The sequence below is a fragment of the Anneissia japonica genome, unplaced genomic scaffold, assembly GCF_011630105.1.
Source record: "Anneissia japonica isolate Jap-2015-1 unplaced genomic scaffold, ASM1163010v1 scaffold287581_len18248_cov176, whole genome shotgun sequence".
Taxonomy (NCBI): domain Eukaryota; kingdom Metazoa; phylum Echinodermata; class Crinoidea; order Comatulida; family Comatulidae; genus Anneissia; species Anneissia japonica.
Genome location: NW_022722297.1, coordinates 1 through 12,071, shown reverse-complemented (window position 1 = coordinate 12,071; position 12,071 = coordinate 1). Strand labels below are relative to the sequence as shown.

Below are 12,071 nucleotides of genomic sequence, written 5' to 3'. Positions count from 1 at the left end.
TAACAATAATAATTTAGTAATGCTAATGGGGATAATGATAATAATAATAATAATAATAATAATAATAATAATAATAATAATAATAATAATAATAATAGTAATAATAGTAATAATAATAATAATAATAATAATAATAATAATAATAATAATAATAATAATAATAATAATAATAATAATAATAATAATGAATAAATAATAATATTATTGCAATAAATATGTAAATCATGTTTGATAATAGAAATAAAATAGCAATCACTACTTAAATACTTAAGTTACATTTCCTTGTTGTTTCAGTTAATAAAGATTTAAAAAGCTCTCGCTTTTACTTTCTATAAGAATAATTTGTAATATATACTGTATTTCATATAGAGCAGTATTCAAATTAGCTTTAGAAACTGCGGAGCAAAATGGGCGGAGCTTTCACACTGAGCGTGGGTGGTCGACTTCTTATGCGTGTGCGGGGCCCAGAATCTATCAGCCGCAGATGGCTCTCTTCTTCCAACACGCTTGACGGTGCGCTCGGTATTATGTTCAGTGGGACCAGGCTGATTTTAGAGCACTACACCCTCTCCGATCCTCTCGCCGCCGTGAAGAACTCGGGCTCAGCTGCGGCTGCTAGTCCCGTGTAGGCATAGCCTAGCAGATGAAAGGGCGTCAAAAATAATTGTACCATGACCTTACTAGCTGAGTCTGAGTTTAAATTATGTCTCAAGCAGTTTATTGATGTGTCAAATGAAATTAAAGATACATGGGAGATAGTGTCTTTAGACGAGGTAACATTATCATTTATTCGGCTAGCCTAGCTAGCTAGCTAGCTAGGCCTAGGCCCAGGCCCTAGCTAGCTAGGCTAGGCCTTGGCCTAGTCCTAGATTTAGTTAGTAGGGCCTAGGTCTACACCCAAGCTAGCTAGGATCAAGCAGGCTAGGCCTAGGTAGCCTGGACTTTAGTTAGTTAGGATAGGCCTAGGGGGCTAGGCACTTGCCACTACTGGAACTAGATTATAAATAATAGATAGTATGCCTATCTATATAGCCTAGTCAAAAAGGAGGGGGTGAAAGTAGGCCTAGGTGGGTAGGAAAGGCTACACATGGCTGGCCAGAGAGAGACATAGTTATAGGCTAGGCTTAGTAACTATAGTAGTAGGACTAGGTAGGCTAGCTTAGGCCTATGTTGACATATTTTACAAAGACTGCGTAGGCCTAGTTGAAACGCACAGTGTTGCAGAATCGACCAAAAAATCTCCACCGCCTATGTAAACAAGCATTAATTAGGAGCAACAATCTCAAAATCAATGTGGCAATAATAAATATTATTTATTATTTCAGCTCATCTTTGGAACAATCTTTCTCACAACATTCGTTTCAATTTTGATGCTCTTTCTATTAATATGTTTAAAAAAGATGCCTTTATCTGTATTTAGTAAGACTGTACCTTTTTAATTTTGGTTTGGTAGTTTTCATTTGTCTGCTTTCTTTTCACTTTTAGGCTATCTTGTTGTTTTTGATTTACTTTTAGTTACTTTTGAATTTCATGATTGTAAAAATTATTATTATTTTTTTTTTTGGATATGTTCACTGTATGTACCAGGGCTTCCTTGAAAAGCAGTGCTAGTCACTGAAAGGATACCTGCTGGTTAAAGAAATCTCAAATAAATATAATAAAGTGTTGTGCCGACTATAACTCAAATTTGGCGTATCTTTAATGGTTAGGGTTAGAGTAAGCCCTGACTAATAATAATAAAAAAAAAAGAAACCAAAAAAAAATGCTGTGTAAACAAGTAGATGTTTTACTGGCTAAATAAACACTGCCAAATAATAAATAATAAAACATTGAAGACTTCTCAGTGCATTCAGAAACAATTCAATACCCACAAAATTAAAAGGCTGTGGATATTATTCAAACAATTTTGCGTAAATTTGAGGTGTTGGTTGGTGGAGCTGGCTTGATCCTAACCTTAAACTTGAGTCTCGCTATCTTTTAATGCGCTAGGTGAGATAAGATAAATTTGCGAACATGGAAAAACGAAGTCTCGCCTTATGGTATGTTGTAAGAAGTTAAAATGTTTCCATGTTCTGCCAAACTAACATAAGCAACAAAATACTGTAGTGCCACACCCACCTTCATGCTGATTTGTTGATAAATTTTCCCCTATTTTTTTTAGCCACACAAACATGATGAAAGACAGGAGTACATGATAAAGAGGAATGTCTCAAGACTATTAGAGTGCCCTCAGCAGAGCGGAGTAGAAGATACGGTATTGCAATATGATGAGGGATGGACACAAGAAACAGATGAGGTATAACATCATGTAAAATTACATTGTAGCTGTGAGTTTATGCCTGAAGAAAAAGTTTATTTATTTATCTTGTTTATTTTCTGTGTTTAGTTACTTATGTAACACCCAGCATGATTGTATTAAGACAACAAGTTATTGGTGTCTCCATAGTTTGGAAATAGTCTAAATTTTTAATTACCAAAAGTGAAGAGTAAAATTTGCTAACACACACCCTGTTATATTTTCATGAATTATTATAATTATGATAAACAGAGATTAAAGAAATGTCTTGTCAATTTGTTTCTTATTTGGACGGAGGATGCTACATGGGCTTAAATAATGCATACTAGTTTAGTCCAGTGGTTTTGTGAGGTTGTAGTCTTCCCCACCCCTCCTAATTGGAAAAGGTCAACATTTTTAAGACAGCCAAGAATGTACTGAATAAGTTTGTCGTTTCTGTTATGTAAATGAAAATGGAATCTTAAGTCTTAAGTTGTGGTATTAATGAAAAATTGAAGCTGCGATCCAAACAGCTCTACCCACTAACCCCAGTTCGTCCATTTCCCAGGATACAGCCCTGTAGTGTATTTAGTGCTCTAACATTTCAGTTAAAAGCATCAATAGGATTATCACCTTACCATGTGAAGGCTGACACTTTTGAATGAGGAATTTAAATACATATTTTTTTCTTGATAGGATGATGTAATGGCTGAAGAGCAGACTACAGGAGGCGGTATACTGTGTACGTACGAGTATCACGTTGTCTACAGTCATAGCTATGCGGTTCCAGTTCTGTACTTCAATGCTTGCAAACCAGGTAAGTAGAGGTGCATATCACTACTTCTCATTGGTCAGACAATGTATCTCTAATCTCATCGACCAATAAGATTAGAGTTGCATACAACTGGCCTAATCCCATTGGTCAAACACATATAGGCTTCATTTTAAACCAAAATTTATGTTATATTGAAATAAAGTGGCACTGTAAGTGGTCTTCCAATTAAAGAGCACTTTTCTGTGTCCCAAAATTATCCTTTTATCTTTATTATTTTAATTAGAGACCAAAGCTGCTAAGGAAACCCCTTCCAAAAGTGATCTTTAATTTGAGGGAGACCAGTAGTTAATAAAGCATATTAGGTACATTGTTAAGAAAAAAGTGTCTCCCAAATTTTGGCAAATTACTGACATATATATTTTGAAATATAATACTGTTACTATAATGATGATAAAATTATTGATGAATGTTGCATCAGGAATAAATATCAGTAGAAATAAGAACAATTATACAAATATTAAAAGGTTACATTCCTTAATCCTAAAATAGGTACAGGTATGAGCAAATATTAGAGCTAGCCTAGCAGAAATCTCCAATACTAAAATTATTTCAAGATTTGTGCTGAGAACACTAAGAGAAAAATGTATTTCTGATTTTACTCGCTTCAGATGGCCAGTTGCTGAGCCTGGACGAGGTATGGGAGATGATCCCTGACCATTATCAAACACGCCTACAACATGAACGCTGGACATTCATAACACAGCAGGTAAGATAATTGCTTCTATGTTCTTTTAATATTCAATTATTACATTCCCCTAACCTTCATGCACTGCTTTATGCTCAGTTTTAATATTACTTTTCTAGATAAAAAATAGTCGGCGGACACGCACATAGTGTTTTAAATTATTTTTACGGGCTGCAACAAAATCATTGTCGGGCCGCACTTTGCCCATCTGTGATTTATGCTAAGATAATGTAACTCCAGGGATCTAAACCACTATAACCCCACTGATGAAGCTCTAGTGGGTGTCCTGCCATGTGTGTCCCTTTATATAATCCAATGTGTATCCTTCTCCATGTGCATCCTTTCTCTGTGCACTCCTTCCCCCGGTAATCGTTATGACGTTTTCGAACCATTGAACATAGGATATGTATAAAATATATTCAAAAGTTTGGTTAGGGTATTCCATAATTTTAAGTACCTAATAATGTTGTCCTTTTTACCAATAGGAACACCCGATTCTTGGACGTCCATTTTTCACACTGCACCCATGTCATACAGCTGATCTGATGAAGACAGTTTTAACAAACAAAACCATAAGGTGAGTTACTTGGCCAAGTTCAAAATATTTATAGTAGTAATTATACATTTAATTGTCTTTCTATTTTAAACAACACCAAAGATAACCCACAAAAGTCTAGAAGACCCAGTGGTGTCCTTCTGGTGGTGTGATTGGGCAGAACACCAGGAGACAATCCCCTACTCTTTTATGAAGAGTGTACATTAATGCACGGCTTAAACGTCTCATCCAAAAGATGGTGCGAAAGTTTTATTAAAACCTCCAGCTGAAACACAAGGAGAGCAACGATAGGAATTGAACCGGTGACCTCCATGGTTTCAGCATGCACACAGTGGCTACGCCAGATTAGCCGACTGAGCTAAGCGCTCTCTCTGTAAGTAAAGAAAATCCTTTCCGAGTCACTGGGGCTCATAGGGCTGGAGCTTATCCCCAGTTTCTGTAGCGTGAAGCGGATGAGAGTGTAATACTCGCCCCGGGTGGGACGCTGGTCCATCGCAGGATACTCCCAGCAATTTGCTGGTACCCATTGATACAGCTGGGTAGACTGAAGTAACGTAGATGAAGTGCCTTGCTCAAGGACGCAAGCGAAATGCACAACGAAGGGTTGAAACTTGAGATTGGGAAACCAAACCTTTCTCACTGCGCCAAAGTGGCTCCTGCTCTTTCTGTAGGAGCCACTAAACAATGCTACAAAGAAATTTATTTGATTCATGGACAATTAGATTTTTTTGATATGTTGGTTCTTTTTATTTACAGGTCATCTTATTTAGTCAGTTGGTTAAGTTCAGTTGGTCCAGTGGTAGGCCTTGAACTGTCATTGGACTATGCTAAGCTGTGTAAAGATTGAGGCAATTCGATGGCTCGCAGCAGTGGTCAGTTGTTCCGGTGGGTAGTGTTGGGTCATGCTAAGCTGTGTGGAGATTAAGGCAGTCTGATACTCAGCAACATCATAAGCTTCAATGGTATGCCACAGATACTATGAATCAGTGCCCCTCCCCTACCCCCTCCATGGAGCAGGTCCGGCTCCCCCATCGTCCAACATCCTGATGTCAGACCACATATTAATTTGTGGTTTCCAACATCTGATATGCTTCATGGCAAAAATTTGAAGCAAAAAAATATGGTTTAATGATGATGCACATATTATGATAACATACTGTAACTAGGACAACACTTTTATTGCTTTGTGCATGTTTAATATCTGCATTATAAAGTTGTTATTTGTGCGATCATATTGATCAATAGATTATAATTACAAAAATGTATCAAATTTTAATTTATATTTAATTAAAATGTTAAGAAACAAAAATTACTCTGTCATTATAAAATTATTTTAAGAACATTTATAATATATCCAAAAAGATTTTGAAAACTTAAAGAGTATATTATTGTTTTCCTGTTGTCCTGTGGGTGCTGTTTATAAGGTAAATTTCAGTTTAAGGAGTGGTGGGTGATAGGCTTGTTAGTATTGCATGCATCAGGTCTAGGCCCAGTATAGTAGTTGCATATTAGGTGAAGAAGATCCTTCTCGGCCGCCTTCTCCATTTCTTCTGTGTGCACCTAAACGATAAAAATGATAGGTATATAATATTTATTTATTATTATCATTATATAACACACAATACTGATGAAGCAGATTCAAACCTAGAAAATAACTGCGAAGACAAGCAAATTTCAACAACATCTAATAATATCTTGTATAGGTATATAGAAACAATTACTCTACCAAAGAGGTTATATATTCACTGCTGTCTGTTGGCAAGATTACGCAAAAACAAAAGAATGTTTAAGTTGCAGAATCTTTTAAATTTTAAAGGCAGCAACTTAACTGAAGAAGAAGAATGGATCGTAAAATTTAGTGCAATGGTATACACCATTTTATCTGGTCTAATTTTAAACGGTGCCACCAACGTCTCGTAACTCTCGGGGACTTCCAGCAGCCTAGCCTGAGAAAATTTCGCTTTTCCAGACACATATCTTCTTTTGAGTACTTCGACAACCAAAAACACTGCAGGTCTTATTTTCTGTTTTTTTTTTCTGTTTTGCCATTTTGTTTTCAAAGAGTAGCCTTGACCTAGACTAACCCACTACAACAAGAAGGTTGTGTACTGGTCACAGCACTGAGATAAACACTGGCAAAACTCTGTAGAGCAAAATGTTTAGGCCTCAGGAAGTCCTCTAGTGGTAATTGCCAGGTTGTCAGAAATTTTTGTTTCAAATTTTGTAAAAATGGTGTAAATAATAATCTAAGAAAGAAGTGATTTTAATTTTGGGAAGAAAAGGACAAGGTGAAGGTCACAGAAATTCAATTTTTTCCCCTTGAACATACCCTTGAACAAAAAATAAAGGAATCACCCATAACTGGAGTTATGCACTCTATTGAGTGACTGCTTTTAAGTTTCATTCTAATAATCATAATATATACTGTCTATCAAATACTAGTGAAAAAAAATTGTAAGTGATGTGGGTGGGAATTGAACAACAAGGTATCTAGCCTGATGTTTTAACCACTAGACCACCGAGTCTGCGCTTGGTGACTAGTGATGAATCTGATCTTCTAGTAGCAGTGGGTACTGCAAGTGCTATTACGGATGTGGGTTTTCGTCAGGAAAATATCATAGAAGTGATGTTCTGCCCTACCTGAAGTGTTATCATACCGAATACTCAGTACGTCCCCAAATACTAGCAAAAAAGATTTGCAAATGATTCGGAACCACGACCTCCAGTCTACACATTTTTCAAATTCAATAATGTCTATGCTCAAGTTAATAATTTGTATGTTTGCCTATTAAGTAGAACTGTTTTGATCATTAATAAACCTAACACAATGGGTGTTAACTTACTGCAAGCTCACATAGCCTAACGAAGTCATGTTGATAACATTGATGAAAGCTCGCAATAAGTTAACATTGTTGTGTTTGGTTTATTAACAATCAAAACTGTTCTACAATAATCTCAAAATAATTTGTGAAATTTTAAAAATAAATAATTAATTAATGCACTACAGGATATGAAAATAATATTGTATTATTATTAATTTGAACCAGCAACATTTAGAGTATAGTTCTGATGATCTATTGAGCTAAACTAATCTAGAGAAATCCACTCACCCCTTCGATTGTTACCCAAGGCACGTAGGTGTGAGGTGGCTGTAAAGCATCTGTTTTCAGAGCCATCTTATGCTCAAGCTGGTTGCCTTGACTACTGTTGGCACATTTGGAAACAGCATTAAACTCTAACCCATACTTCATAAGGCACTTTTGATAAAGAAAATGAAAACTGAAATAAGTATATGATGACTAAAATCAGCTCCAAACCTAGGGGCAAAATAACAATTATTTATTTGTCCTCATTCAAATTTTAAATTTAGGCTGAGCCACAGTGCAATAATAAATCGTTCTGTAATAGATTATTCATGAAGATATTCTTTCCATATGTGTGACTTTTTGTTTTCAACACAATATCTAGAAAATAAATGTCATATGTATTGTTAACTTTTGTTCATGTGACGAGTACTGGTACAGGCGTTTATCATGCGCCTCTTCCTTAAGGTTATTTATTAAGCTCAATTCTTTTCCCTGGTCATTGGGTCCACACGCTTTAAGTGTTGCTGTTGGTAATCAGTGCAGGATCAGTTAACCCCACCAGGTACCCATTTATACAACTAGGTGGAGGGAAGCAATGCAGATAAAGACACAAGCAAAATTCACAGTGAGGGATTGAAACCTTGATCTCGAGTTTGGGAAACCTAACCGTTCCTGCTGTGCCAAACTGCTTCCATAAAAGAAATCTTGAATCTAAAATCTCAATCTTAGGATTATTAAAGGAAAAGAGCGACCAGAGCCTGTTAAAAACCAAAGCTAGCCAGGTTTGAACTGGATCATGGTGGCACACAGAGGAGCTTCCCCCTCCCCAGTCACTCCCCATTGAAAATATCCGAAGAAAAAAATCCAAATTAGTTAAAAATTACCTCATATATATGTTTGGTGGATTTGATTTTTTTGTCTGTTTGGCTTTTTTAATATGTTACCATGAGATGCAGATGCATCTTAGTTCTGCCAGATTTTATGAATTCTAAAAGTTTTTTGAATAAAGAAAAACCAGAAATATATATAATATCACCTTATTTTGCAACAGCACCCCTGAATTAATCATTGATAACCCCACTCCAGATTAGCGCCCCTATCAGCTACCACCCACCTCCTTTTCAGGACTCCCAGGTACACCTGTCAATGGCTCAGCTTCCCTATGTACTGTACCTGTTGGGCAGCATTAGCTGGGTCTTTTGCTGCTTCCGTACAGATGCCCCACACTAGCCCCCATCTGCTTCCCCATCTGCTACTTTCTCACCCCCTCCCCCCATTTCAAAAATTCCTATGTACACTACTGTCAATGGCTCATCTTCCCTATGTACTGTACCTGTTGAGCAGCATTAGCTGGGTCATTTGCTGCTTCCATACAGAAGATCACAAGAACTGCTTGTTTGAACGGAACAAGGGATAAGACACACGTCTCCATGACGTTGCCAGCGCACTCTCGTTCACCATGTTGACATGTGAACTGCCACTCATCTCCAACATTTTGTTCCTATTGCAACGACATTGTAAGAATGACAGGAAGGTCAAGATACATAAAAATATGATTTCATCAAAGATTTTAATCTGGTTCCATAGAATGAATGAGAAAAATTATAAATTAAATTGATGACAATAATAATTAATAATAATAGCAATAAATAATAAAATGATAAAAAAATATGATAATAATAATAATATAGGAGTGATGTTTTTCCCTATATGACGTATTATTGTTCCGAATACTTGGTTCATTCCCAAATACCTGGTACTTGCGAAAAAAATTTGCAAGTGATTCGGTTTTTTCATAATTATTTGGTACGATAGTACGTCAGGTAGGGCAAAACATCACTCCTATGACATTTCCTGATGCAAACTCACATCATAATAAAAATAATATTAGCAATTACTGTAAATAAAACAACTTAAAGATGTATTGTCTCATGCAAAATACAAAAAAAATCATTTTTTAAATTATCTTGCTCATTTTGAAGTAAAATAAGACTTGAACATAGAAATAAGTGTATTTATAAAATGTTTTACCCATAATTTTACAGCGTAAAAAAACAGAAAAACTTATCATTTTTATTATCATTATCCAGTATATAAAAATCAGGGTATAAATTTTCATAATCAATAAATTCAATAATTTCTTTGCTCAAGTTAATAATTTGTTTGTTACTGCAAAATGAGCAATTTTAAAATAATATTTTTATGGATTTTTGTCATTTTCAGGGGACAATGCATCTTTAAAAAAAACAGAAATATAAACTGAAATAAAATTAATGTATATTTCAAAATTATTGGGCCTAGTGGTATATCCACATACCTGAGCATTGCCATATGGAACCAATTCCAAGTTCAGTATTCCTGTCGCTCCTAACTTTTCCCAAGTTGGTTGAAGTTGTTCGGCTATAAATTGTTTACAGTCTGGGCAGAGAGACTCGTAGTATAAAGTTAGATTGACTGGCGGTGCATCAATCTTCAATTTTAACCATGGTTTGCACTGCTGCTCCACCTAAAATGCAAATTAATTTTATTTTATGATGTTTGAATTTAAGTTCTATTTTTTTCCGGGAACAGAATATATTATGAATGGCTACAGTGAGAATATATTTACCTGGCTGAGTAATACTATAAAAAATTATATTAATGTTGATATATATATAATGAGTCTTTTTTTATTCTTCTATTATTAAAAGTACTTTTTTGCTTGGAAGTTAAAGTTGGAAGTTGTTTGGTAAATTAAGAAAAAACAATTATAACAGAATACAATGTATCTTGCATCAGGCTGGAAAAATTCTACAACAAAATATAGACAACTAGATGTTATCTGTGAGATTAAAATTATTGATAAAGTAAAGAGTATCTTCAGTGGCGGATTTAGAGCAAGGAGTAAGGGCCGTAGGCCCCCTATTTTTTTTTTTGTAAAAAAAAGCTTTTTAGCTAGAGGTTTATGGGGATTTGTCCCTTGATCCCTTACACCTAGGCTCTTTCACGGAGACTCACCAATTTGCATAATCACGCCCCTCTTTCTTATGGGGCTGGATCCGCCCCTGATCTTATAGTTCCCACCCACTAAACACATACTTGGCTTCCCTCTGGTAAAAGTTTAAAATCACAAACCTGTAGAACATATAGATATCTCAACTCATTTGCACTATTAGAATTCTTAATCAAAATGTCAAATCAGTTTTAGGGCCTAATTATAATCATATTGTTGTCGTTTTGTATTAATCTTGCACTTCGTTTTGCAATGTGACGAACCAACTGATTTTCCGAAAGGATACAAAATGAAGAATCTTAAATCTTGAATTTTCTTGGTTTTTCAGGCAAATCGAAAAATACTTGTGATTACCATTAAAAAATGTTGATAAATTTTAAAAAAAAAAGTTTTTTTTTTTAAGAATACACTTTAGTTGTCTATTTTTGGAACTCCACAGCTAAGCTGGTGCACTCCACATGCATACAATACTTATCACTATGTCATAGGCATAGCAGTCACACCATAGTCACACCGACCTGAGTAAGCTTTCTTTGATTACTGCCTCTCACTAAAACCGGCAACCAAGTCTCATTATTTTTAGACTATTGTTGGTCATATTACCTTACAAGCCCTTGCCGTCTCCCTTGAGGAACACCATAAGCTCGGATGAAGAGAACAGCGATCAGCCAATATTACGTTTACGTTAATTAACAGAAGGAGGAATGCAACCTTTCTTTCCATCTTGATGGTAGTACAGCAGTTGCTAAATCGCTTTGTATGTAAAGTCACCTGACATCCTATCTTGTGACATCAACAAGGGAAAGTCCCGTACAGCTTCGTACGCGCTAGTCAACATGGCTTCTGATTCCAATGAGGTAGCAATGCACGACGAATTCATACATGAATTACATGAAAAGATATCTGATATATTAGAACCATTAGGATTTGAGTCGTATGTTTTTAAGGTAATGAGTTTTGTAGAGGGCTATTAATATGGTACAATGTGGTGTTAAAATGTATTTTATACCCTTCATCTCGAGTAAGTAAAGGAAGCCATAGGATAGCCTATGTGAAAGAGATAGATTGGATTGAGTGTGTGGGCAGGTTGTGGCTGGCGTCCGTAGGTGACCTATCTTCTAGCTTGGCTAGGCCAGTTTACCCTGTCATCGGAGTAACCACACTACCAACATTCATATTCGTTTATCTTCCCAACTATTGATTCAGTAAGAAGCCTAACCTAACATACCTTCAATCTGACCAAACAGATCATGTGATGTTGAATTAAATTTGCATAACTAACTAAATTTAAAATAAATTTATTTATTGCCTTTAATTATTTTAGCACTTTATTTATATATACAAAATTTTATATTTTTTATACTTTTCTTTTTAAGCCTTTTAGTACAATAATTTGATGCAATTCTGATGCAGTTTAGTCATATTTTAATCATAAATATTGGTTCATTTATTATTATGGCAGTATTACAGTGGCATTGACATACATCACAGGTGGGCAAAGTGTGACCCACCGGCCGCATGCGATGCAACATTAATTTTGTTTGCGGCCCTCGAAAATGAATTAAAAAACCTGAGCGGCCCACCAACCATCTTTGGCTAGAAGAAGAAGACCATGTCCTTACAGCCCAACACCAATTATCTG

At 35.6% G+C, this 12,071-nt stretch overlaps 2 protein-coding genes across 2 annotated transcripts; one reads left to right on the top strand and one right to left on the bottom strand.

Annotated features, from left to right (window-relative positions):
* Positions 1-478: 478 nt before the first annotated feature.
* LOC117111824 (ubiquitin-like-conjugating enzyme ATG10) lies at positions 479-5,375 on the top strand. Its single transcript, XM_033254806.1, has 6 exons — positions 479-773; positions 2,162-2,296; positions 2,972-3,092; positions 3,719-3,816; positions 4,281-4,372; positions 5,108-5,375. The coding sequence occupies exons 1-6, from the start codon at positions 672-674 to the stop codon at positions 5,196-5,198; spliced, it is 639 nt and encodes a 212-aa protein (XP_033110697.1). The 5' UTR covers positions 479-671; the 3' UTR covers positions 5,199-5,375.
* A 155-nt stretch (positions 5,376-5,530) lies between these two features.
* LOC117111823 (gamma-interferon-inducible lysosomal thiol reductase-like) lies at positions 5,531-11,199 on the bottom strand. The gene is made up of 5 exons (XM_033254805.1): positions 11,033-11,199; positions 9,755-9,943; positions 8,771-8,938; positions 7,462-7,608; positions 5,531-5,911 (listed from the first exon to the last, which is right to left on the bottom strand). Exons 1-5 carry the CDS (start codon positions 11,150-11,152, stop codon positions 5,783-5,785), a joined length of 753 nt encoding a protein of 250 aa, XP_033110696.1. The 5' UTR covers positions 11,153-11,199; the 3' UTR covers positions 5,531-5,782.
* Positions 11,200-12,071: the final 872 nt, after the last annotated feature.